Source organism: Tetrahymena thermophila (assembly GCF_000189635.1).
Source record: "Tetrahymena thermophila SB210 genomic scaffold scf_8254712, whole genome shotgun sequence".
Classification (NCBI taxonomy): domain Eukaryota; phylum Ciliophora; class Oligohymenophorea; order Hymenostomatida; family Tetrahymenidae; genus Tetrahymena; species Tetrahymena thermophila.
Window position 1 is genome coordinate 143665 of NW_002476477.1, and position 27957 is coordinate 171621.

General features: G+C 22.8%; 5 protein-coding genes across 5 annotated transcripts; all 5 read right to left on the reverse strand. All coding sequences in view use genetic code 6, as the record gives it.

Moving 5' to 3' along the window:
- Positions 1-300: 300 nt before the first annotated feature.
- Positions 301-9477, reverse strand: TTHERM_00803580 (cation channel family protein; the record flags this gene model as incomplete). Its single annotated transcript, XM_001012406.2, has 23 exons — positions 301-334; positions 800-1497; positions 1597-1811; positions 2115-2260; positions 2323-2380; positions 2441-2742; positions 2801-3074; positions 3137-3220; positions 3326-3999; positions 4265-4443; positions 4628-4809; positions 5189-5228; positions 5343-6044; positions 6188-6452; positions 6482-6603; positions 6734-6964; positions 7112-7352; positions 7407-7680; positions 7733-7816; positions 7904-8134; positions 8229-8285; positions 8854-9069; positions 9255-9477. 23 exons carry the CDS (start codon positions 9475-9477, stop codon positions 301-303), a joined length of 5532 nt encoding a protein of 1843 aa, XP_001012406.2.
- A 634-nt stretch (positions 9478-10111) lies between these two features.
- On the reverse strand, positions 10112-14208 carry TTHERM_00803590 (cyclic nucleotide-binding domain protein; the record flags this gene model as incomplete). Its single annotated transcript, XM_001012407.2, has 8 exons — positions 10112-10867; positions 10981-11653; positions 11716-11773; positions 11864-12165; positions 12224-12497; positions 12560-13422; positions 13642-13858; positions 14001-14208. 8 exons carry the CDS (start codon positions 14206-14208, stop codon positions 10112-10114), a joined length of 3351 nt encoding a protein of 1116 aa, XP_001012407.2.
- Positions 14209-14847: 639 nt separating this feature from the next.
- TTHERM_000803609 (cation channel family protein) lies at positions 14848-19252 on the reverse strand (the record flags this gene model as incomplete). The annotated part of the gene is made up of 9 exons (XM_012796662.1): positions 14848-15567; positions 15732-16034; positions 16278-16401; positions 16456-16513; positions 16792-17093; positions 17149-17422; positions 17479-18031; positions 18674-18888; positions 19036-19252. The coding sequence occupies 9 exons, from the start codon at positions 19250-19252 to the stop codon at positions 14848-14850; spliced, it is 2766 nt and encodes a 921-aa protein (XP_012652116.1).
- A 447-nt stretch (positions 19253-19699) lies between these two features.
- On the reverse strand, positions 19700-23198 carry TTHERM_00803610 (3-demethylubiquinone-9 3-methyltransferase; the record flags this gene model as incomplete). The annotated part of the gene is made up of 15 exons (XM_001012409.2): positions 19700-19972; positions 20029-20138; positions 20207-20336; positions 20555-20876; positions 21230-21352; positions 21414-21497; positions 21557-21646; positions 22142-22231; positions 22279-22368; positions 22428-22517; positions 22576-22665; positions 22741-22830; positions 22885-22962; positions 23021-23092; positions 23158-23198. The coding sequence occupies 15 exons, from the start codon at positions 23196-23198 to the stop codon at positions 19700-19702; spliced, it is 1773 nt and encodes a 590-aa protein (XP_001012409.2).
- An 838-nt stretch (positions 23199-24036) lies between these two features.
- On the reverse strand, positions 24037-27036 carry TTHERM_00803620 (high-temperature-induced dauer-formation protein; the record flags this gene model as incomplete). Its single annotated transcript, XM_001012410.3, has 3 exons — positions 24037-25881; positions 26012-26388; positions 26460-27036. The coding sequence occupies 3 exons, from the start codon at positions 27034-27036 to the stop codon at positions 24037-24039; spliced, it is 2799 nt and encodes a 932-aa protein (XP_001012410.2).
- Between the last annotated feature and the right edge of the window lie 921 nt (positions 27037-27957).

Here is a 27957-nt window from a genome sequence, read left to right on the forward strand (position 1 = left end):
TTAATCTAGTTATCGATATCTTCTAATGAGTTAAGAGAAAGTATGTGTTTATGGATAATTTCAATTGATGGTATTTATTTGAAAATTAGAATCTTGTAACTAATAATTTGAGTTTAAATAAGTTAATGTTGAAGTTAAACCATTAATTTTTAGTTAACTTGTTTTGAAGTGTAATATTAGGATAAATCTAATCAAGTATGTATTAGATATTTCATAGCTGAAGCAAAATCAGTAATTTGAGATAATTTTACACAATCAAACCGTAATTACTATTAAATGTTGTAATGATAGATTTATTTTTCAGTATAATATTTTAACTAAATTAATATATAAACTAATTTATTTAAAAAATAGTTTAATTTTGTGCAATTATAGAGCTACATATATATTTATTTATTGATTTAGAGATAAAAGAAGAAAAAAAAGGTTTCAGGTTCTATTAATTGGTTTTTGTTCAAATTAACTTTTACAAATTATTTATTTTTAATAAATTTGAATTTGTACTAAAGAAAATTCTTTTAAATTATTTATTTTTAAAATGCAAAGCTCGCTCTTTATTAAAAAATCTTTACATAATGATAAAAAAATTGAAATAAAATTCTTTTGTGTTCAAAATAATTTGCTAACAAAAAATAATTACTTTAATAAATATAAAATGTAATAATATAGAATAAATATCTAACAAATAAAAGCTTATAAAAATAATAACTATTTAATTTTATAAGCTCAACAATATAGAAAAATGAATCAGATAATTTATTTTTTTATATATTTTATAGTGCTCCTTTTCTCTTTTAACCTTTTAGTGTTCTTTAAAACATTTTTAATGTTATATTAAGGAAAGAAATATATGAAGTTTGCTAATTTATCAAATTCCCAATATAAGTTAGATCTATTCCAAATTAATTTGAAGACTCCTTCATCGAATTTCAAAGGTGAATTCAAATTTAACGAGTTACGATTTTTGCTAATACTGTATCTTTTTGCTTAAGCTGTATTTAAAGGTATTAATGAATTTCCTCTGAATATAGTATTTTAGCTTAAATTAGAGTGTCTATATTAATCTTATTGAATATTGTGTTTTACATCTAGTTCTGGAATGCTTTCCAAATAAATTTAGTGTTGATATTAATTTTGTTTTTTAATAACTTATAAACTAGGTAATTAATTACCACTCTTGTTAAATTATGATTAAGGTATAGGATATAGCATTGTCTGGCTTGGATTATGTTCTGATAAATTATTTTAGCTATTATTTAAATGATTGCTAACATTTCTTTCATCTGTATTTTAGGTTGTGAGCTTTTCTTCATTAACTGACTATTTTTTTAATAAATCCATTCTTTCTTAATTTATATTGGAGTCTTATCTTTCAATATTCCTTGCTTACTGCCTCATAATGCTGATATTAGATATAATACTAGATCTTTTAGTACCCAAATTAGACAGTACGTTCTTAATTTAAGATAACACTTCATCATTTGCTTTTTCTTTTGCCTAATTAATTAAATTTCATTTGAATAAAAAAGTGAGAAATTATGTTTAAAAGTTTTAAAATAAAATAATTTGAATTAATGGGACATCTATTAATATTACCTAACTCTCTTATTCTTAAGAATCAGATTATTCTGATTTGGATTCTTCTTTAGAAAATTTAAATTTATTTGTCGAATTTTAATTAGTAGCTTAATTGTTTTATTGTTTAAAAATAGATGTTTCATCATCCTTTATAGGTGAAAGTTGCGATTGAGTAAAGCCAGTTCCTATTTCGATATCATCATTATTAGATAAAATTTATTATGTAGATAATTCTATTATATATTTTTAAGTTTTTTTAGCTCTCCTAGACTAATTTTGTCTTTCTTACTTCTAAAAAATGTTATTTTTTGTGATAAGAAAATAGGGAGATTTAAAAAAATGAGTTTAGTAGCAGTTCATAAAATGATGATCTTTTTATTTACATATTAAACACTAGCTTTTTAATAATTCGATTTATTTATTAAATAAAACCCTTTATTATAGTTCCATGTACTTTTGAAAATCGTATTAATTTTGCTTTAGTATTTCTTAAAATTTTATATTTGATATTTTTATCAGTACAGTTTTTTGTTAACATTTTATCACATATGGCAATTCAGTTTTTGTAAAAAATTCATATTCACCAAATATTTATCCTTCTTTCAAATAACAAACAGATTTTTAATGCAACTGCACTGTTGCACTCTTTTTAAATTTATCTTCTATATTCATATTTTTTGGCCTATTTTTTAAAAGGTAAATATAATAAAAAAAATCAATAAGATAGTTCATAATTTTTATTACTCGTAAATAGAAGAAATGGATTCTAGCGGATGTCCCTCAATAGTTTATAAGATTTCAACTTATATTTTTTAAAAGAAAGAAAAATTTTAATTTGTTTTTTTGATTGTTTATTTGTTACCTCTCCCTGAAAGAATTAAAAAAACAAAATATTCTTAAGTGTTTTTATCAAATATCTAAATATCTTGACCCTCTGCATGACATTCTTCCTCCATTATTTAGTATAAGTTTAAAATTGTTTATGATGATAAATTTTCAAAAAATGGAAATATAGTAGCAATGTTCTTATTCGATTCCATTACTAGTTTATTTCTCATATGAGGACTTAGCTTTTTCAAAGCATCTTTTTCTGCTTCAAACTGAGTTTAAGCTTCTTATTCGTATTACTTTACAACATGTGAATTGATGGCTCTTTACAGCTCTCTAAAAATTGTTTTAATTTAAAAAATACATTTTCATTTAAAAAGAAATAATAATTTACAAATCAATCTTCTTCCTTTTCATATATCTATTTAGTAAATTAAGGTCTTTTTTATAATTTTCTTTAGCAGAATTCATTTCTAATAAGATACCCCTCAAAACCATAAGATTATATGCATAAAATACATAAGAAATAAGCATCCAGAAGGAAGTAAATGCATATTCGTACTGTGAGAACACAGAGCTTGAATAAGAACTGCTCAGTGTGTAAAAAGCCCAAAGTTGAGCTTCTAAATAGTTAGTCCACCAATAAGAATCTGGCTTTTAGATTTTTCCTGAAATTTAATGTGATAAAATATCATAAAATAATGTACTTTATTTCAAATCAATAAATCACCTAAATTAATCCAAGTTTCTTCAATTTATAAAACATGATTTTCAAAATATGCCAATGTTGCATATGAGCATGCCATAAAATGAACTAAAAGAAGAACATACAACAACTGCTTGCAAATTTACATTATATAAGGCTTATGAAGATGTTGAAGAATTAGAAACTCTAACTTACTTAAAATTATGGACATACCTTTGAGTTTAAGGAGAAGTGGTAGATGTAATAAAACATTAATTGCAGCATTTGAAGAAGTCTTTCCTTCGAAAATTAATGGTAATACTTCAAAAAAGAAATATTCTTTGACATATATTCTAAAAATAGTTTTTCTATCAGTGATAAAATCACCCTCATGGTATGTTGCAGTGTTCATTTGCAAAAACATTTCTAATACCCAAGCGGCTATTGCAATTTAATGAAATAAATTATGGTAGTCTTAAAACTCAGCTTAGAAAAATAAAGTCAAAGAAATAGTAAATAAATAAAAGCAATTGTAGCAAGCTATGAGTCCATTGACACAAATTCTTAATTTATTTTCTGGATTGAATAAAGGTAAATTTTCGAAAATGAGAATGATAAATTTTTCTAGTTTTTTTAAAAATTGCAAGAAAATCCAAAGTAAGTTATAAATAGAGCAATATTTTTTGTTTTATGCCATATAAGTATATTTATCTGATAAATCACCTAATAGCTACCGACTTTTTTCTTTCATTTGCTTAAATCTCCCAAATAGTGTAAATTTATTAATGAAATCTACTATATAATTCTTTATTTTTGAATGTAAAAATTCGGATTTCTGAGCAGAAGTTAGTAAACTTTTTTTCTCTCTTTATTTGATGTGCATAGAATGTTTTTTCTACCTATTATGGCTAAAAAGTAATATTAAATTTATGTTAGCTGTATGCAATTATAGAAAGATCATTTATTGCATATACATTCTATTTATAAATTTAGTTTAATTTAAGAATTAACAAAGTTCTACTTAAAATTTTTGATTATGAAAAGAAAAATAAAAAGAATGAGCTTTCTTTCTACTTTTTAACTTTGAGTGGATATAGAAATAATTAAGAATTAATAGTAATAAATAAGAAATTACTAAGCTGATTTTAATGTTTTTATTTGTTATTAGTGTACTTATTTGCTTTAGCTTCTCGACTAAGGAGATGACTACCAGCTTCTGTTCCCTTGATTCTCATTAATTTTAGAGATTTCTGCAAATTCATATTTCTCTTCAGCGCTAATGTGCCACTAATTTTCCTTTTTACTTTCTATCTAATTAAGGCTGCTTATTTTGCTTAGAGCACTCTTATCAACTGTTATTATAAAGAAATGTTTAAATATCATAAAAACCATTTTACTATAAGAATAGCAATAAAAACTTAGAGGTTCTACTCTATTTTAATAAAATATGTTTTAACATAAATTAATGAATCTGTAAAATCTACCAATAAAAGATATATCTGAATGCTGTTATGATTATCGAGATATAGCTTATACCTAGAGTTTTAGTTGAGTAGGTAATCTAGACTAATTATTTTTTGATTCTTAATCATCCTAATCAACCATTAGAGTCGAAGACGGCAGCTTTTAAGCAATATCAAGATATGATCTTTTATTTTAACCAGATAACTTAATTTTTATTTATTTTTCAACTTCTTAAAATCCTCTCATTTTGATTTCTACTTATTAATTTAGCTAGCTAATTAATTAAATTTTTTTAATATTTTTTTAATTGTATTAATTAATATTTGCTGTTTTATAATAATCATCATACATTTTGGTGATAAAAATAATTCAATATGAGGTTTAAATTTAAAAATTGAATTGCTATTTTATTTTGTAATAAAAAAGCTTTACCTTCTTTATTTTTTGTAAGCAAAATATAAATTATCCAGTCTAAAATTTTTTTATTGGCTATTAAAAATCAAATTTTAAAGAAATTTTTCATATTAAAGAAAAAGAATAATATAGTGAGAAATAATTAATTTTATATTTTAAAAATAAATGAAGACCAAAACATTCATTTTTTACTTTATTACTTACAAAAAAAATTTTTACTTAGAAACATGTTGAGTTAAATTTGAAGATTATATTTATACTATAAATACATATCAATAAATTATTTTACTAATAATGGTAATTTGAAAAAGTTATTAAATAAAAATTTAATTAAGATCTACAAAAACTAATTTCAAATAATTGATTTTTTAACTTGTTTAGCACTGTTTTTTTTATCTTTGAGTGATTTTATGTTTTTTAAGACATTTTTGTAATTAAATTAAGGAAAGAAGTAAATGAAATTTTCAATTTTATCAAAATCCCAATATAAATTAGATTCATTCCAAATTTTTTTTGAGTGTTGATTGTTAATTTTCTATTATGAACACTACTAATCGTGGAATTTATTGCAACTTAGTTACCCACTTTATATAGTATTTAATGGGGCAAAACCATTTCCTATACAAATATTATCACAACTTAATTCAGATTTTTTATTTGGATTGTAAATTTGATGGTGAGATTCTATTTCTCTAATACTTTCTAAGTAAGTTAAATGTTTTTAAAATTAACTTTATTTTTTCATGGTTTATTGGCTGTTCATTGATTTCAAGCTTTAATCATGCTTAAGGGAATTCGATGGTTATAATGTTGAATATTAGCTTAATTCAGATGTATTTTTTGAACTACTATTCATATTTAAAATTTTTTCATCTATATTTAGTGTTAATGACTTTTCTTCTTGATATGGTTTTTTTTAATTCTAATCTATTTTATCATGGTTACTGGTTAAGTCTTCTTATTTTTCAAAACTTTTTCTTTGTTATTTTATTAAGCTTATCCTTGTCTTATAACTTTATCTTTTATTAAGTATATTAGAGGGAAAATTCTTAGTTTATTCAAATGTATTTTCACCCTAAATTATATATTTTTTAAATTAAAGATTAATTGATTTAAACGCCTTTAAATAATCAAAATAATTGGATTATTTGAATTTATATAAAAAATTCTTTTTTTTTTTTTGATAAATAAAATAGTTTGTGTTAAAACAATTATTACTTAAATATTTGACTCTTAAGATTCTGATAGCTCTGTTTTAGATTCTTCTTTATTATATTTTTATTTATTATATGTTTTATAAGAGCTATTTTTATTATTTTATAAAAAAATAGATGTGTCTTCTTCAAATACAGGATTTAGCTGTGATTAAAAATGCACAAATTCTTGCTCAACTTTATTGCTATCATTTTCATCTTCTTCACCACTTGAAATTATTTGCTGAGTTGGGATATCAATAATTAATCTTTGACTCTTTTTAACTCCTCTATTGAGAAAATACCTTTCTTAATTTACTGAAAAGTTACTTTTGGTTGCAATAAAGTAAATAGACTTAAATAAATGAGTTTAAGGGCAGCTTATAAAATGATGATCTATTTATTTACAAATTAAGCATTAATTTTTTAGAAGCTCTATTTCTTTATTATAAACAATTTTGGATTTTAGTTCTTAAAATTTTTATAAATCTGCTTAATTTTATTAGATTATCTACTAAAATTTTATGTTTGATATTTTTATTAATAATGTCTTTTGCTAGCATCTTATTACATAAGGATATGAAATATTTGAAAAAAATTCATATTCTCCCAACAAACGTCCTTCTTTCAAAAAACAAATGGATTTTTCATATTATTGAATTTATGATCCCTTATCATATGCATTCATATATTTTAAGCTCCTTTTTTTATTATTTTTAAGAATAGATTAAATTTAATGATTTTTATTTGAATCAGTCTTCTTACTCAAAATTTGATCGAGATAGATTTTGATAATTTCCATCTAACTATTGCAATATTTCAACTTTTACATTAAAAATGTTAATTAAGAAAAAAAGTAATTAAGAAATTATAAGTGAAATCGAAAACCTTTTCCAGAAATGATTAAATAGATGAAATATTCTTGAGAATTTTTATCAAATATTTGTACTTCCTAACCCTCTGAATAACATTCTTCTTCCATTATTTGGTATATATTATATATGGTCTACTAGGATAGATTGTTAAAAATAGAGAATTAGGTAATTATACCCTTGTTTGATTCCATGATCAACTTATTTCTCATATGAGGACTAAGTTTTTACAAAGTTTGTTTTTCTGCTTCAAATTGAGAAGAAATTTCTTATTCATATTGTTTTATCAAGTGAGAGTTGATTGCTCTTTAGAATTCACTAATTATTTAATATAAAAATGTTTATTTAAATTAAATTAAATGATTTAAATACAGATCTATCTTTTTTCTTTTCATAAATCTGTTCAACAAATTCAGGTCTTTTTGATAGTTCTCTTTTGCGGAGTTGATATCTTAAAATATTTTTCCCAAAGTAATTATATTGTAAGCAAAAACCACGCACGATATGAGCATCCAAAAAGATGTAAAAGCGTATTCGTACTTTGTGACGACAGAACTTGAATAAGAATTGCTTAGAGTATAAAAAGCCCAAAGCTATGCTTCAATATAAATAGTCCACCAGCAATAACCAGGACTTTGTATTTTACCTACATAAATCAAAAATTAGTTAAATAATATATATTTAGGAATTTTATTTACCTAAATCAATCCAATTTTCTTGAGTTTGTAATATATTTCTCTCAAAATTACCTAAAGTAGCATATGAACATGCCATCAAATGAACTAATAATAGTATTTGTAGTAGTTATTTGCAGATTTACATTATATAAGGTTTATGCAAATGCTAAAGGATTAGAAATTCTAATTTACTTAAAATTATCGACATTCCTTTCAGTTTTAGAAGAAGAGGAAGATGCAACAAAATGTTTATTGTTGGATTAGATGAAGTTTTTCCTTCAAATAATAAAGGCAACACTTCAAAAATAAAATATTCTTTTACATATATTCTAAAAATAGTTTTTCTATCAGTAATGAAATCACCTTCGTGGTATGTTGCTGTATTCATTTGCAAAACCATTTCGAAAATCCAAGCTGCTATAGCTACATAGTGAAACAAATGTTAAATATCTTATATATCAGCTTTAAAAAACAAAGTCAGAGAAATAGTAAATAAATAAAAGCAATTATAGCAGACTATAAGTGCATTGATCAGAATTCTAATTTTATTTTCTGGGTTGAACAAAGGGATGTTCTAAAATATGATAATTATAAATTTCTCTAATTTTTATAAAAAGAGAGGGAATAAGTATATAAAATAACTTAATATATTTTTTTATTTTTTTTATGAATAAGTAAACATATCTGATAAATCACCAATTAGATGTCTACTTAAATCTTTCATCTATCTAAATCTATATAAAAATGAATAATTCATCAGAAAACTCATTAAGAAAGGCTTCATTTTTTTTTGAATTTATTCAGATTTAAGGACTTAAGTTATTGCTCCATTGTTGGGCTTTTTTTTGAGAACCAAATATTTTTTTGACCTATTTATGTTTAATAAATTAAAGTAAGAAAAAGTGTATAGATTAATTTATTAATATTATTTTTTAATTAATTTATTTATTATTAATTTGTTCTAAAAACACTAAATATAATTGATTAAATTTTGTTATTTTTGCTAAAAGAAAATTCTACTTATTTTAATTAGATAAAAATATCAAACAAAATAGAGAAATAATAGAATAAAACATTTTCTCAAACTAACACTTTTTTAGATAAAATACAAAATGAAAAATACTTTTTTTGTTTTATTGCACTTTTTGATTGTTCACTATTCTTAGTATTCATCTAGCTTATTTTTTTGTCATTAAATAAATTATATTCTAGGTTTTTATTTAATAGAGTTTCTTAAATCTTAACTTTTTTTACTTTTAATTCTTCATCTAAATCACCTTAAATCTACTATGATTAATCTTTATTTTGACCTGAAAACTGCTAAAGACTATCTTCTAATTCTGGTTTATATTTTTGGACTAATGATTAGTTTTATTTTTTGTATTTTAATAGTTTATAAAAAAATAATCACATTAAACAATGAAAATTTAAAAAGTATTTATTTATTTTTGGGAAAGTAATAATAGAAAAATCATCTAGTTAAGTTAAGGATAAAATAATTGTTTTATATTTCATAAATATGTTAAAATAATTTTTAAAATACTTAGACTATCTGATTAAGACTGCTTTTAAAATGATTTATTCTATAATTAAAGTTATTTGAGTGTAGGCTATTTAGAAGTATTGAAGTCTATTTCTAGCTCATCCTATTCAGCTACGATAGCAGAAGAAGGTTATTTTAAAGCTATATCAAGATAAGATCTTATATTTATTCCATGCAACTTTATTTTAATTTCTTTTTCCTCTTATTCTTAAATTCCTCTCATTATTAATATTTACTTATCTGTCTTTGGTATTATTAATTCTACTAAAAAATTTTTCAGTTTTTATTATTTTTTTCTAATTTTGTTTCTTTGGAATGTTGAATATAATTTTTTTAATCATAGCAGAAGATTGATATTTATAAGAAATTTATTTTCTCTATTTTGTTTTTAAATAACAAGCAAAAACTTTTCAATCAATTAGTTCAGAAACATTACATTCTTATTATTTAAATGTTTCATTTATATTTATAATTTTTTGTTCTATTTTTTATTTCAATTGTTCTTTTTTTTACAATGAATTAAAAATCCTTAATATGATGATGGAGACTAACTTTTAAAATATGATGAAAAATTAAAAATTATTTTTTTTTTTTGGTATAATTATAGATTTAAGTAAATTAAAGAAATATATAAATTTAAGTAAAAATATAACAAATTCTAAATACAAAGTTAAATTTTTATTAAAATAAAGATATAAAAAAAAAATCTTTTGTGCACAAAATAATTAGTTAGAAATAAAAACACTAATTTGGATAAATATAATATGGAATAATATTGAGTTGATATTTAACAAATATAAGCTTAGAAAAATAATAATTATTTAATTTTATAAACTAGATTTAGTAGAAAAAATAAGTCAAATAATTTATTTTTTAATATATTTTATAGTGCTTCTTTTCTCTTTTAGCTTTTTGATGTTTTTTAAAACATTTTTAATGTTATATTAAGGAAAGAAATAGATGAAGTTTGCAAATTTATCAAATTCCCAATACAAATTTGATCTATTCCAAATTAATTTGAAGACTGCCTCATCAAATTTCAAAGATGAATTCAAATTTAATGAGTTCCGATGTTTGCTAACACTGTATCTTTTTGCTTAAGCTGTATTTTAAGGTATTAACGAATTTCCTCTAAATAAAGTATTTTAGCTTAAATTAGAGTGTCTATATTAATCTTATTGAATGCTGTGTTTTACGTCTAGCTCTGGAATACTTTCCAAATAAATTTAGTGTTGATATACATTCTATTTTTTAATAACTTATAAACTGGGCACTTAATTAGCACTTTTGTTAAAATGTGATTGAGGAAGTGGTGTGGGGTATAGAATTGTCTAGCTTTGATTATATTCTGATAAGTTATTTTAGCTATTATTGAGATGATTGCTAATGTTTTTTTCATCTGTATTTTAGGTAGTGAACTTTTCTTCATTAACAGACAAATTTCTTATCAAATCTATTTTTTCTTAATGTGCACTGGAATCTTATCTTTCAATATTCCTTCCCTACTGTTTCATAATGCTGATATTAGATTTAGTACTAGATCTTTTAGTACCCAAATTAGACAGTACGTTCTTAATTTAAGATAATACTTCATCGTTTGCTTTTTCTTTTGCCTAATTAATTAAATTTCATTTTAATAATATAGAGAGAAAATTATGTTCAAAATTTAATAAAATAATTTGGATAAATGGGAAAACAAACAAACAAACAAATAAATAAATATTACCTAACTCTCTTATTCTTACGAATCAGATTGTTCTGATTTTGATTCTTCTTTAGAAAATTTAAATTTACTTGCTGGACTTAAATTAGCGCCTTAATTGTTTTATTCTTTAAAAATAGATGTTTCATCGTCCTTTATGTCCTTTATGGCTGAAAGTTGAGATTAAGTAAAGCCAACTCCTATCTCGATATCATCATTGTTAGATATAATTTATTATGTAGATAATTCTATAATAAATTTTTAAATTTTTTTAGCTCTCCTGGAGTGATTTTATCTTTCTTGCTTTTAAGAAAAGTTATTTTTAGTGATAAGAAAATAAGGAGATTTAAAAAAGTGAGTTTAGTAGCAGTTTATAAAATGATGGTCTTTTTATTTACATATTAAACACTAGCTTTTTAATTATTCGATTTATTTATTAAATAAAACCCTTTACTTTAGTTCCATGAACTTTTAAAAATCTTATTAATTTTGCATTAATATTTCTTAAAATTTTATATTTGATATTTTTATCAGCACAGTTTTTTGCTGGCATTTTATCACATATGGCAATTCAGTTTTTGTCAAAAATTCATATTCACCAAATATTTGTCCTTCTTTCAAATAACAAATAGACTTTTAATGTAACTGCATTGTAACACTCTTTTTAAATTTATCTTCAATATTCATATTTTTTGGTCTATTTTGTTTATGGTAAAAATATAAACAAAAATCAATAAGATAGTTCATAATTTTTATTACTCTTAAATAGAAGAAATAGATTCAAGCTCATCTCCCTCAATTGTTTACAAGACTTCAACTTATATTTTAAAAGAGAGAAAATTATTTTTATTTTTGTATGTTTATTTGTTTATTTATTTATTAATTTATTTATTTATATATTTGTTACCTCTTCCTTAAAGTATTAAAAAAACAAAATATTCTTAAGTGTTTTTATCAAATATCTAAATATCTTGACCCTCTGCATGACATTCTTCCTCCATTATTTAGTATAAGTTTAAAATTGTTTATGGTGATAAATTTTCAAAAAATGAAAATTAAGTAGCAATGTTCTTATTTGATTCTATGACTAATTTGTTTCTCATTTGAGGACTTAACTTTTTCAAAGCATCTTTTTCCGCTTCAAACTGAGTTTAAGCTTCCTGTTCGTATTGCTTTACTACATGTGAATTGATGGCTCTTTACAGCTCTCTAAAGATTGTTTTAGTTTAAAAAATACATTTTTATTTTAAAAGAAAATATTATTTACAAATCTATCTTCTTCCTTTTCATATATCTATTTAGTAAATTTAGATCTTTTTTATAATTTTCTTTAGCAGAATTCATTTCTAATAAGATACCCTTCAAAGCCATAAGATTATAGGCAAAAAATACATAAGAAATAAGCATCCAGAAAGAAGTAAAGGCATATTCATATTATGAGAATACAGAGCTTGAATAAGAACTGCTCAATGTATAAAAAGCCCAAAGTTGAGCTTCTAAATAGTTAGTCCACCAATAAGAATCTGGCTTTTAGATTTTTCCTGAAATTTAAAGTAGTAAAAAATCATAAAATAATTTATTTTATTTCAAATCAATAAATCACCTAAATTAATCCAGTTTTCTTCAATTTATAAAACATTATTTTCAAAATAAGCTAGGGTTGCATATGAGCATGTCATAAAATGAACTAGAAGAAGAACATACAGCAACTACTTACAAATTTACATTATATAAGGTTTATGGAGATGCTGAAGTATTAGAAACTCTAACTTACTTAAAATGATGGACATACCTTTAAGTTTAAGGAGAAGTGGTAGATGTAATAAAATATTAATAGTAGCATTTGAAGAAGTCTTTCCTTCGAAAATTAATGGTAATACTTCAAAAAAGAAATATTCTTTGACATATATTCTAAAAATAGTTTTTCTATCAGTGATAAAATCACCCTCATGGTATGTTGCAGTATTCATTTGCAAAAGCATCTCAAATATCCAAGCAACTATAGCTATTTAGTGAAACAAATTATGGTATTCTTCGAACTCAGCTTAGAAAAATAAAGTCAAAGAAATAGTAAATAAATAAAAGCAATTGTAAAAAGCAATGAGTCCATTCACACAAATTCTTAGTTTATTTTCTGGATTGAATAAAGGTAAATTTTCAAAAATGAGAATTACAAATTTTTCTAGCTTTGTTAAAAGCTGCAAAAACATCCAAAGTAAGTTATAAATAGAGGTAAATTTTTTGTTTTATGCAATATAAGTGTATTTATCTGATAAATCGCCTAATAGTGACCGACTTTTTTCTTTCATTTGCTTAAATCTACCAAATAGAGTAAATTTACTAATGAAATCAACTAAATAATTCTTTATTTTTGAATGCATAAATTTGGATTTCTGAGCAGAAGTTAGTATACTTTTTTTCTCTTTTTATTTGATGTGCATAGAATGTTTTTTCTACCTATTATGACTAAAAAATAATATTAAACTTATGTTAGTTGCATGTGATAAAAGAAAGATCATTTATTGCATTTACATTCTATTTAGAAATATAATCATTAACAAAGCTCTACTTAACATTTTGTTAAGTAAAAGAAAAATAAAAAGAATGAACTTCCTTTATTTTTTTAACATTAGTAGATATAGAAATAATTAAGAATTAAAAGTTAATAAATAAATAAGATATTACTAAGCTGATTTTAATGTTTTTATTTGTTATTAGTGCACTTATTTGCTTTAACTTCTCGACTAAGGAGATGACTACCAACTTCTGTTCACTTGATTTTCATTAATTTTAAAGGTGTCTGCAAATTCATTTTTCTCTTTAGTGCCAGCGTGCCATTAATTTGTCGATTAGTCTTCTATCTAATTAATGATGCTTATTTTGCTTAGATCAATTTTATCAACTTTTATTATAAAAAATATGCTTAATCATCAAAAAAAAAATATAAATATGTAAAATAGTTAGAAATATAATCTTATAATATTTTCTCTATTTAAATAAAATAATTTTTAACATAAATTAATGAATGAATCTGTAAAATCTACCAATAAAAGAAATATCAGATTGCTTTTGTGATACCTAGAGTTTTAGTGGAGTAGGTAATTAAGACTAATTATTTTTTGTTTCTTGATCATCCTAATCAACGACTAGAATTGAAGATGGCATCTTTTAAGCAATATCTAGGTAAGATCTTTTATTTTGGCCAGATAACTTAATTTTAATTTATTTTTCAACTTCTTAAAATCCTCTCATTTTTATTTCTACTTATTATCTATCTTAGCTAGCTAGCTAAATAATTAAAAATTTTTATTTTTTTAATTAGAATTTAATTAGTACTTTAATAACCGTATAAATTCTACATATAAAAAATAAAGATAAATAATTTCAGTTTAATTAAAACATAATCAATCCATAACCAATCTCAAATTTAATTTAGAGTTTTCAGCAAGATTATAAAAATAATAAATTATAAAATAGTATATTTGTATTAATCCATTACAAAGCCCATTGATTTAATGAAAAGCTTTCAAAATCTAGTAAAGTGGTATTACTACTTTTTAGAAAGGCATTTATTTTTAAATAATTTTTTTAAAGTATTAAAATATTTATAATATTTAATACATTTAATTTTTTAATTTTAGTTTTTAAAAAATTTTTAACTCCCATTCCAAATATATTTAAAAATTTTAGAATTCATCTTTTGCTCTGATCTTTAACTGAAATATAATATGGTACTTCTTTAAAAAAAAAAAACCATTATTCTAAGAAATCAGATGATTCCATTTCAATTTTTAAGAGTTTAATTGAATATTAATAAAGTTATTTTAATTTATTGATTAATCTAAAAAAAATAGATTTAAAACGAACTTAATTCATATAAATAATACTATTTCAAATAATTTATTTTTTATTTTGCTTAACAGTGTTTTTTTTATCTTTAATTAATTTTGTATTTTTTAAAACATTTTTATAATTAAATTCAGGAAAGAAGTAAATAAAATTAGCAATTTTATCAAAATTCCAGTATAAATTAGATTCATTCCAACATTTTTACAAAAGTTAGCTATTAATTTTCATTTACGAGCATTAATCGTGATTTTTGTTAAAATGTAATTGTCCACTTTATATCGTATTTAATGGTGTCAAAGTGTTTCCTTTTAAAATATTTTCTTAACTCAATTCAGATTTTTTATTTGGATTGTAAATTTAATTATTAGATTCTATTTCTTTAATACTTTCTAAATAAGTTAAATGTTTTTAAAACTAAGTTTATTTTTTTAGTGCCTATTGGCTTGTCACTTGACTCAAGCTTTTATCACGCATAAGTGAGTTTTATTGCTACAAAGATGAACTTTAGCTTAATTCAGTTGGATTTTTTTAACTGCAATTCGTATTTAAAGTCCTTTCATCTATATTTAGTGTTATCGATTTTTCTTCTTAAAAATAATTTCTTTAAATCTAATCTATTTTATCTTGATTACTAGTTAAGTCTTCTAATCTTTCCATGCTATTTCTTTATTATTTTAATAGGCTTATTTTAGATTTAATGCTTTATCTTTTGTTAGTTATATTAGTGGGATTATTCTTAGCTTATTCAAGTATTTTTTCACCCTAAATTATTTTATGAAAATTAAAAATTTTTATTTTTTTTCTAATATCTATCTTTAAATTCTAACATAAAAATCAATTTGGATGATTTGAATTAATATCAAAAGATTTTTACACAGATGGATAAATAAATTCATTTAAATTCTTTATTTTAAAATAATTTTTACTTAAACTTCTTACTCTTGTGGATCAGAAAACTCAGATTTCGATTCTTCTTTTCTGTATTTTGATTTATTATTAGTTTTATAAGTACCATATTTATTGTTTTATAATAAAATAGAGGTCTCTTCTTCTAATACAGGATTTAATTGTGATTAAAAAAAGAAAGGCTCTTATTCTATATTATCATCATAATCATCGTCATCATCATCGCTTGAAATAACTTGTTTGGTTGGGATATTAATTATTAATCGCTGAGATTTTTTACCTCCTCTATTTTTAAAATACCTTTCTTGATTTACTGAAAACCTCTTTTTAATGGCAATAAAATATAGAGATTTAAAAAAATGAGTTTAAGGGCAAGATATGAAATGGTGATCTATTTATTTACATATTAAGCATTAATTTTTTATAAGCTCTATTTCTTTATTGTAAGTAATTTTAGATTTTAGCTCCATAATTTTTTATAAGTCAGATTAATTTTATTTGATTATCTACTAGAATTTTTTACTGGATATTTTTATTAATACTGTTTATTGCTAGCACCTTATTACATATGGATAAGACATGTTTGAAAAGAATTCATATTCGCCCAACAAATTTCCTTCTTTCAAAAAGCAAATTGATTTCTGATATTATTGTATTGAAGAACCTTTATCCTGATTCATATATTTCGAGCTAAATATTTTATTTAAAAATATTAAATTTTAAAAATCTTTGTTTAAATCTTACTCAAAATTTTAATTATCCAGATTTTGGTATTTTTCGTCTAACAATTGTAATATTTCAACTTTAATATTTTAAAAGGTTAATTAAGAAAATATTTTTACTAAAAAAGGAATTCATAAATATGTAAGTTTAAATAGAAGAAGAAGAGTTAATAAAAATGAGTAGTGCTTTATTCACTTTAAAATCTTAAATCATGCATGTTAAAATATTCTTTAAAGTATCAATTGTCAATTATAATATTTTAAATATTTCTCAACAAAAAATCATTTAAATATAAAATTATTTTCTAAAAATTTTAAATTTAGATTGAAAAAAATAGATAAAAATGAATTAGAAAACCTTTTCCAGAAAAGATTAAATAGATGAAGTATTCTTGAGTATTTTTATCAAAAATGTGCACATCCTAACCCTCTGAATAGCATTCTTCTTCTATAATTTGGTATAAATTATATATGGTCTGCTAGGATAAATTGTTAAAGATAGAGAATTAGGAAATTATGCCCTTGCTTGATTCGGTGATCAACTTATTTCTCATATGAGGACTTAGCTTTTTCAGAGTATCTTTTTCTGCTTCAAATTGAGTGGAAGCTTCTTATTCATATTGTTTTATCAAATGAGAGTTGATTACTCTTTGCAATTCTCTTTTTATTTTAAATAAAAATACTTATTTAAAATTAAATTAAGTGATTTAAATACAGATCTATCTTCTTTCTTTTCATAAATCTGTTCAACAGATTCAGGTCTTTTTGATAGTTTTCTTTTGCAGAGTTAATGTCTTAAAATATTTTTCCCAAATTAATTATATTGTAAGCAAAAACTACGTACGATATGAGCATCCAAAAAGAAGTAAAAGCATATTCATACTTTGAGATGACAGAGCTTGAATAAGAATTGCTTAGAGTATAAAATGCCCAAAGTTATGCTTCAATATAAACAGTCCACCAGCAATAACCATTATTTTATATTTTACCTATATAGATAAAAAAGATTCTTTAAATCATTATCATTTTTGATGAATTTGTTTACTTAAATCAATCCAATTTTCTTAAGTTAGCAAAATACTCCTCTCAAAATTGCCTAAAGTAGCATATGAACATGCCATCAAATGAACTAATAGTAGTATTTGTAGTAGCTTCTTGCAGATTTACATTACATGAGGTTTATGCAAATGCTGAAGGATGAGAAATTCTAATTTACTTAATATTATAGACATTCCTTTCAATTTCAGGAGAAGCGGAAGATGCAAGAATATATTTATTGTTGGATTGGTTGAAGTCTTTCCTTCAAATACTAAAGGCAATACTTCAAAAAAGAAATACTCTTTGACATATATTCTAAAAATAGTTTTTCTATCAGTAATGAAATCACCTTCGTGATATGTTGCTGTATTCATTTGCAAAACCATTTCGAAAATCCAAGCTACTATAGCTACATAGTGAAACAAATGCTAATAATCTTATATTTCAGCTTTAAAAAACAAAGTCAGCGAAATAGTAAATAAATAAAAGCAATTATAGCAGACTATAAGTCCGTTAACGAGAATTCTAATTTTATTCTCAGGATTGAACAAAGGGATGTTCTAAAAAATGATTATTACGAATTTCTCTAGACTTTATAAAAGGAGAGGGAATAAATATATTGCTTAGAAAAATATGTTTTTTTATTTATTTTATGAGTAAATAAACTTATCAGATAAATCATTTATTAATTTTCTACTGTGTTCCTTCATGTATCTAAATCTATATAAAAATGTAAATCTTGTCAGAAAGCTCATTAAAAAAGGTTTCATTTTTTTAAGAATGTATTCTGATTTAACGACTTAAGTTATTGCATTCTTTTTCTTCTCTTTGTTGTTTTTGTTGAAATTTACATATTTTTACTTCCTATTTTTGCTTAATAAATAAATAAATAGATAAAAGTAAAAAGTATATTGAATACTAATTAAACGATTAATGTTAATTGTTTTTTTTTATCTTAAAAATCGCTTGATAAAATTAATTAAATTTACAAAAAATAAGTAATTTTTCTAAAAGAAAGAAAATTCTACTAATCATTTTCTTAGCTATAAATATCAAATAAAACTTAATTTTAAGCAAAAATGTAAACATTTCCTAAAAGAAAATGGTTAATTTAAATAAAAAATTTAATAGAATTAAAGTTACTTTTATAGTTTTATTAAGCTTTTTTGTTGTGCAAAATTAAGATTTTTGATAATGCTTACATTTTTGTGATTAAACTAACTACAACCTAGACTTGTGTTTATTAGATCTTATTAAATATTAGTTTGATTTGCTTTTTATTATTTTTATTCTTCATCTATGATGCCATGAATGTTAAACTATTACTATTTATTTTGATCTGGAAACTACTATAGACTATCTACTCTGCATGATTAATATTTATGGACTAATAAATCATTATTTGTTTATTGTATTGCTATTAGCAATAAAAGTAATAATAAAAATATAATCTTATGATCGTAGTATTTATCAAATTAAAAAATATTAATTATTGAGGAAATGATATTAAGAAGTTATCTAATTAATGAATGATTAAACAAATAAAAATAATTTTAAAAAATACTAAAGTTTTCCAAATAAGGTTGCTTTTAAAATGATCTATTCTATTAATATTATTGGAGAGTTGGTAGTTAAGAATTATTTTGGTCTATTTCTAGCTCATCCTATTCAGCTATGATAGCAGATGAGGCTTATTTTTTAGCTACATCAAGATAAGATCTTACATTCATGCCAGGTAGCTTTACTTAAATTTCTTTTTCTTCTTCTTAAATTCCTCTCATTGCTAATATTTATTTATTTATTTACTAATATGTCTCTCTTTAATTTAATTTAATTCTACTTACAATAAATTTCAGAGTTTTTTTTCTTTTTTCTAATTTTGTTTGTTTCTCTTATTACAACTTCAAAACATTTAATAAAACTTAATTAATCTTAGCAAAGTGCAATCAATTACTATAAGCTTCTTTTCTCTATTTTATTTTTAATTGCAGACAAAAGCTTTCAATCGATTCATTCAGAAAATTTTAGATATAATTTTTTTGTTCAATTATTACTTTCATTTGACAAGCATAACATTAATTACATTTTAAAATCACATGAATAGAAAAAAAGATTTTTATTCCTTTGAAACAACAATAATTTAAGATTTTGGCATTCTTACACACACAAACACATAATAATTATTTATTAATTTATGATGAATTAATAAAGAAAATATATTTTTAAAATCATCTTAGTTTGATAGCAGATATCAAGTAATTCATTTTATTGTTTGATTTTTCCATTTAATTGTTTATTATATCATAAGAAAATCCTTAAATTTTTAAAATCTTAAATCCATTATCTTCTAAAAGAGCTGACAAGTCTTCAGAATTGATAAATTTATTCCAATCATGTGTGCCTTTTGGAACTAATTTTGCAATATACTCAGCGCCTAATATAAGTTTTAAGTAAGATTCTCTAGTCTTTTCCATTGTTGATAAGAAAATCATTCCACCAGGCTTAATGTTAATTAATAATAAAAATGAAATTGTGCTATTAGCTTAATATAATTTACTCTAACTAACTGGCTTAATGTAGCAATAAATTACTCTTTGTCCTAAATATGCTCAATAACTTCCATGCATGTTACCAAATCGTACTAAATATTTTGAGAGCTTAATTCCTCTAAAATAAATATGAGATAATTAATATTTATATATATATATATATATTATTTAATCTATTTTATTTACCAGCAGTTCCTAATTTATAATTCAATTTTTACTCTAAAAATTAATCAAGCTTTTTATGATTATTTGCAATCGAAATAGAATTCTCATTTGCATCCAAACCTGTTACATTTGCTCCAAGTCTACATAAGCTCTATTTTTTTAATAAAAATTAAACTAGAAATATAAATAAATAACTAACTAACTAAAATAATTATAATTGTAATTTCTCATTTATCCATAGAGAATGAAATAGTTTTAACTCAATATTTTTATTGAAAAATTGTCATTTGACAAACAATACCAAAATAAGTTTTCATCTGTCAACGATTTTATTGTTTGAATTATTAATTGCAATTTAAATTAGTTTACTTCTGAAAGAAGTCCTCCACCACATCCTACGTCTAAAATCTGCAGATTTTTTAAAGGAAGCTTCAGATGATAGTTCTAATTGTTAAAATCTTTCATAAATTCTTTAATAAAATTAACTCTTGCGAAGTTATATGAATACAAAGGAGCCATTTCACTCCCACTTTTCCACCAATCTTTAATCTGAGAAAAATGATTCATTTCTGATGAATCCACAGAACTGTGGAAGCACCTTTATTTTAAAACTATATTTCTGCTATGTATTAATTTCATACTTGAATTTCCCAACACTTTTTATAAAGCTTTAGCAATCATTTTCTTTTATCTTTTATAATAAATTAGTAAGTATTATCTACTTTATAATTCTTTTGATATTACTGGAAATTTTTAAAGATATTTTTTATATTTAACAAATAACAAGCTATTAAATAAACAAACATCAAAGAAAATTCGATAGAAATCAATTTAACTAAATATTTGAAAGGTAATACTTAAATATAAAATTAATTAATTATTAAAAAAGATTATAAACGAATACATTTTGGTATCAATTTAAATATAAAAATAGCACTAACTAAATTATAATTAATTAATTAATTTATTTATTTATAAGTTTTGATTTTGAATTCAATCACTCATCTATCATAGTATTAAGGTACGAGATCACTAATATATTACTACTGCTTTTCTTAGGTAATATCTATTAAAGATAATTACTAACTTAAAACTAAAATCCTCAATATATCTTGAAATTTTTATTTGATTCCTCTTACAGATTTGTTTAAAATAATACTTTTATTGCTAATTTTATTTAAAATACATGTTTCTGATAAACAAATAAATAAATATTTTAAATTCTTACTAAAGTGAATTCAGTTTAATGCTGGTCAAATAATCCATCAAAAACAAAGCTAAGCCCAAAGAGTACGCTCCTTAATCTGACAACCTTAAATAATTAAAAAAAATAGTTAAAAAAGTATTATTTTAAATAAAAATTCTTGTTACCACAAAGATATATCTAACTATTTTAATTTAAGAAAGTTAACCATATTTTTTGCAAAAGAGATAACTCCTTCATCTTTTATATTATTTTTCCTTTAAATATTTTTTAAATAAAAGAGACTAAATTAAACTTTATTTATTTATTAAATTTAAAAATGAGTAAATCATAAATTAATAAAAATAATTAAATAAATATTAATAAAAATATTCTAGGAATAAATCTTTTAAATAAGTAACTAACTAACTAACTTTAAAGCCTTTTAATTAATTTCCTTAATTTTAAAATCAATTTCAATTCTAAATTAATTAAATTAAAAATTTTTAGAATTATTTAATGAAAGTCACACACACATTGATAGATATAATTTGTATTTAATAGAAGATACCATCTATTTGGTGGTTGATATACTACTTGATGAAGAACAAGAAAATTTAATCAGAGATTAATTGATTATTTTAAATTAATATAATAAATTTTTATAATTTCGATCCATAAATTATTTAAAAGTTAAATTTAATTTTTATTTTTGAAAAGATGAAATAATAAATTTAAATGATTTTTTTGAATGAGATATATTTATATCTTACATTAGATCTAAAGAAAGATTAATAAGCTAAGGTAATTTCTATAAGCCTTTTCCTAACATTGCTATTCCTTTATCACCTATCACATTCCCCCTTTTAATAATTTCTAAAGTTTTCAAAATTTTTCATAAACAAATTACCAAAAATTTAAAGAAACATCTTATAGTAGAGTAAGTTTAGAAAAGGAATTGCTTAATTCCTCCATTGCATCATCTCCTACGTGGTTATCTCTGAAAATTTAGAAAAACAAATTAATGTTATAAAAGCAATAAATAAATTATTATCAAACTCTAAATCTATGACAAGAGTTTATAATTTAGTCATAGAAGTGAAGCCAAACATGAGACCTAAGAAACCTGAATCGTTGATAAGATTTGATCTTTTTTAAAATTAATTTAAAATTTACTCCTTAAATACTTTTGAGGAAATCAAATTACTTTAGATTTAAATCGAAATTAACAAGTTCTGTAAGCTTGATAAATAGTGCTCCCAAACAATCACATCCTGGGTCAGAAATTTAATTGTTTCTATTTTAATAATAGTAATTAATACATTTAATATGATATTTAATATATTTATTTAGCTTTAGAATAATTACTTACCTCAATCTCAATGATAAATAAGTGAGTTGAGGAGTGTAATCAAAGGCTTCATCAAGTTTTTCCCCATTTTTATCCCCTAAGTTATTTCCCCTTTTTAAATATTTAATATAAAAATTGATTTGTGTAAAATTGTAAGATGAATACCATATTTCTAAGTCAAGTTTTATGATTTTTTCACCTATTAACTCTATCAATTCTGGTAATTATGATAAATTGCCTGTCCTTTAAAATTATAATTTTAGTTAATATCAAATATTTTTTTGCAAATATTGTATTTAACTGTAGAGTGATATCTAAACAATCTTCTATCTCTTAGTATTTCTCTAACCTCTACTTAGCTCCTAAATAGTCACTGCAATATATTATTTAATTTTTTGTGATAAAAATGCAAATACTACTCAATCGAATAATTAATACGCTACATAAAGAGAAAGTTTTCTGATTCTTTAATCACTCATTTAACAAGATTGAATCTTCGTAAACTGTAAAAAAAACAAGTAAGAAAATTAAAGAATTTGTTTTAAGATAAAACTTTCTTTGTTAATTATCGTTTTTAATTAAACAAATTTTTAATTATTATTGAATAAGAAATAAATAAATAAGTTTGAATTATCTTCAAAAGTTAGCTAAAATATTTTATCTTTAAAAAATAAACAATAAACTATAAATTATTTTCTGATTTTGATTCAGACTGACTACAAAGAGAATTAATTAATTAATTAAGTAATCTCAAATTTAAAAGAATGGTTTTCACTTTATTTCTTATTTAAAACTATACAAAAGAAAGGCACTTTTTAAAATTGATTTTAAAAGTTTTCTTAATTAATAAAATCATCACAGTTATCTTAAAAGTGAGATGGTATATATTTATAGTTATTTTTAATGACTACTTTATATGAAATATTTAGCTAATAATTTGCATAAAATTTAATTAAAAAACATATAATTAATTAATTTATTTATTTAATTTGAAGGTGTTTTATGAATTTAAAAATTAAAATTAAATGAATTAAATTTTTATAGAAAATATTATTTATTTTTAAAGACATTAACTTTAGACTTTAAGCATTAGTTAGTACAAACTAAACAGGCATTTTGAGTAAAATAAATACAAATGGACAGACATATATAAAAATATGAATTTCTAGGATTAATTTATTTTTGAATTCAAATGAAATCAAAATCTTTGTAGAATGAATAATTGAATGTATTAATGAATGAAGAAAATTCGATTATTTCTTTACTAAATATTTGTAATAAGTTAAAAAGCGTTGTGGTTTTAAAGTAAAAGAAATATCATTTAATTTCTGTTAAGGTATTGTTGGATTGCAGTTCTACATTTATTGATTAGTCATTTATGTTAACTTAAATAGGTGATACGTCTGTCCTAAAAAATAAAATTTTCATTGAATTAAAGTGAGGGAAAAACTTAGATTTGTAGGCAACTTGAGCCCAGCAGCATTAATATGAAAGTCCTAAAATATCTTCATAATTTTAAAATTAATCTATTACGAATTGTTGGTTTTTCACCATTAAATCATTCAAAGATTTTAAGAAATTTTTCTCTTAAATGAATTGTTCATAATGCAAATCAAACCTGCTCTTTTTCAATTTCGTATTTACAAATTCGTTAACATTTTTTAGAACCAAACTCATGTTTTGCAAAGGAATTGTGCTGTAAACCATTTTCCAGTTGAAATTTTTCCATTTTTCTACAAACAAGTCTTCAGGATTCTTTTATTCAATTTCTATTTCGAATCCTCTGTTTTGGTTGGCTTAGTTTTTATTTTAAATATTAGGAAAATCTGTTTTTGTTTCTTCTTTGGCTTCTTCTTCCTCTAAGTCTTGTTTAGATGAAGGCTAGCTTTATTTAGGTTCATCAAGGTTTTTCTTTGAGTTTAATCCTTTTTATTCAGCTTCGTGGTTTTCTAAGCCTAATTTCTTTTTAATCACTCTTTTGGGCCTTTTTTTGGATTATAAACTACTGGAGGACGGTATGTCTTCTTACATTTAATCAGATTTTATTTCTTTCTTAGATTCTTGCTAATTTTTTTATTGAGATTCCTTTTTCTATAATTGAATTTGTTAATTCAAAGCTTAAAGTTACTAGCCTTATCTGTTCAGCTAGGCTTATTACTAGTTCTATGGGGAAGGAATTGGATTTGTATTGGGCACAGTTGTATTATTTCTCATGCAATCTTATCTCTCTTTTAATTATCGGAAATAAGCTCTTAAAATATTTTCACTAAAACTGATTCTGGGGATTCTGCTAAAAATTTCTTGTCTATTAAAAATTTCATAGACAAGTGCATAGTTTTCGCTCATATTATAACTGAGAATGTAATTATAGAGCTAAATTAATTTGACTATGCAAAAAGGTGTATATTATGTTTAAGTGAGGAAGTCCATATCTGTAAAGAGTATAGCAAGTTAGTTTAATTTTTGACAGCTAACTCTACTGATATTTTTAATAAATGGTGATATGTTTTTTAGGATGCACATTAAGTTAAAGTGATGGCAAAGGACGCCAGTAAATTTATTGTTTATCATTGTTTAGGCTAAGCAACTGATTAACAAGTCTGCTAAAGTACCATCAACGATGGGAAAGTTCTTCAAGTTCATATTGAAATCTTTTTTTTTATTTAGCATCTTACTAAAAGCTTAATTGCTTGAAAGTATAGTAAGCAAGCACAAGCTTACATAATATGTGTTATTCACTTTTACGTCATCTAGGGACTTACAAAATTAGTGAATCGAGACTTTAAATAGCCTATAAAGTTTATACTCTGATGAGCAGATATTTTCAAATAATTATGGGCAAAAGTATAACAGCTATTAAAGAATTCCATAATTTTCTTCGCTGAAGTTGATGTCCTTTAATGAGTTAAAAAGCAATGAGTTTTCTGCTCTCAAAGGTTCTTCTAAGAGGTAGAGAATTTTTTCAGCAATCACATTAACAACACCTTGCTAAACACCATTTGTTTCGCTGAATTAATTTAAGTAATTTAAAATTCCATTTTACAGTACTGCTACCACATCTAACTTTCCCCTCTAACTCTCATCAACTTAGTCTTAAAAATAATCGTTCACTTGTTAAAGACCAACATTTACTTCTAAAATAGTGTTAAGAGTTTCGTTTTTCTTTATCATTTAAATTAGATTTTTTTAAAAAATAAACAAAAACATATTCAAAAATATTAGAACAAATAAATTAAATAATTTAAATAGATTTGGAGTAATTATGTAAGAAAAAAAAGATGAATAAAATTACTGGCTAATGACAGAGGATAGCATAAGTGATTTGAGAGCACATGAGGACTATTGCTTTGTTTAATTTTGCTGCTTAATTTTCAAGAAGAGGTGGCTTGTGGCATAACACTTAATATAATACATTAATAAAAAAGAGTCCATTTTGTCTATTTATAGGAGATGTGAGATAAGCGAGCCATGGATTGAGATAGTTCTAGCCATAAAAAGGAACGAAGAGTGTGGATGAAATACAAGAAAGAATAGCTGATAATACCATGAATCTATTTTCATCGTATTTGTTACTGCTGTTTGGGTGAGGTGGAGTTATCTATATAATGTTATTCCATAAAAGCTAGTTATCAATGTGAGCACCTAAACCTGATTAGCTGCTAAAATTTGCTTTTTATTAATTTTTTTAAAAGTAAAATTTTAGTTATGCATGTTTAACTAATTATATAATTCGATGATACCTAATTCAGCCTTTAGAGGCAGAGTGTAAGAGTGATAAAAACACAAAGCTTGTAGTGATTAAATGAGTTTAATTCCTGAAGAAACATGACTCTCTCTTTTTTTGTCTATTTCTTCATCATTTGAAATGTATACAACAAGCTTATTGTGGTGCTGTACTTGTACATTTTTCATTTGATAACTCATTCCTTAATAATCCCAAAAGAACTTTGTTGCTTTTTCCATATTTTCGTAGGCGACTGGTACTATGATAGTGAGTAGTCTCAAACAATTATTGATTACCAAAATGTAATTCTTATCCAATTCTTTTTTTTCTTAAACTGTATCATATAAAAAGTCTATGATAAATTGTAAAATATTTTCAATATTTTCGCAATGCTCATGATAGTATTGTCTAATATCTTCAGGTAAAATGCTTCCTATCCACTCAGCGTGCTAATAAGAAGAGTTCAAAAGCGAATTGAGCTTATTATTTAAATCGATTTAGCTTGGGCATTTTAAAATTGAATTAAATTAATTGCTAATTTCCATGTTTATCTTAACTTAAGCGGTCTTTTCGCCTGCTAGTTAGTTGCCCATTTTATGTCTAATTATTTTTAATAGTTAATAGTATGCTTTCCTGGTTGTTTAGGATGCTGCCCTATGTATTTATGAATGTTTAATCTTACTTTTACACTAAAACTTAAATCTTAAAATTTGAAAATTTTGAAGATGATTGATTATAAATTGTAATATAAACTAATAATTATATCAAACAAGATCTTATTTATTTATTAATTTCTTTATTTAGGTTGAAGTTAATTAATTCTAAAAATAATTTATAGTTGTTGTTTCTGTTTAAAAACTTCTTCCTAAATAAATTAAAAGCATATAAAGTAATTTCTTTTTAATTACAACCAATTCGAGTAAAAAAAAGTAAAGTGTTATTTATATTTTTGATAACAATTAAAGTTATTACACTCGCTCTTCTATTTCGAGTGAATAGAAATAATTAAAGCCTAAATAGTAATAAATGATTTAACCAAATTATCTTATCCCTCTTCCTTCCTTCTTTCTATTTCTTTGTTTCCCTATTATTATGAATGATATCTTTCATACATAATCTTTATTTTTCTTTGTAAAAATCCTTATAATAAATTTTCTGCTAAAAGCTATCTTGTTTTTGAGATAGTAAGATGAGGATTAATTAATTAATTCTAAATTTATTACAAAATAATAGAATTAATTTATTTTTTTCTAAAGTATTTTTTGTGAATTAGTAGAAATATTTGTAAAAATACAACTAAAAATTTAAAATAAATCCTTTCTCCCTCAGCAATTATCAAATTTTTTATTTAAAAGATAATTAATTTAATTTATTTTTTTATTATTAATAAATTTCCAATTTAGGGTTTTTTAGACAAAAAGAGGAAAAATTATTTGAAATTAAATAAATTTTAGAACAAATAAACAATTCAAAAAATTTGAGAAAACTACTAAAAATGCCAGGCATTAATTTGA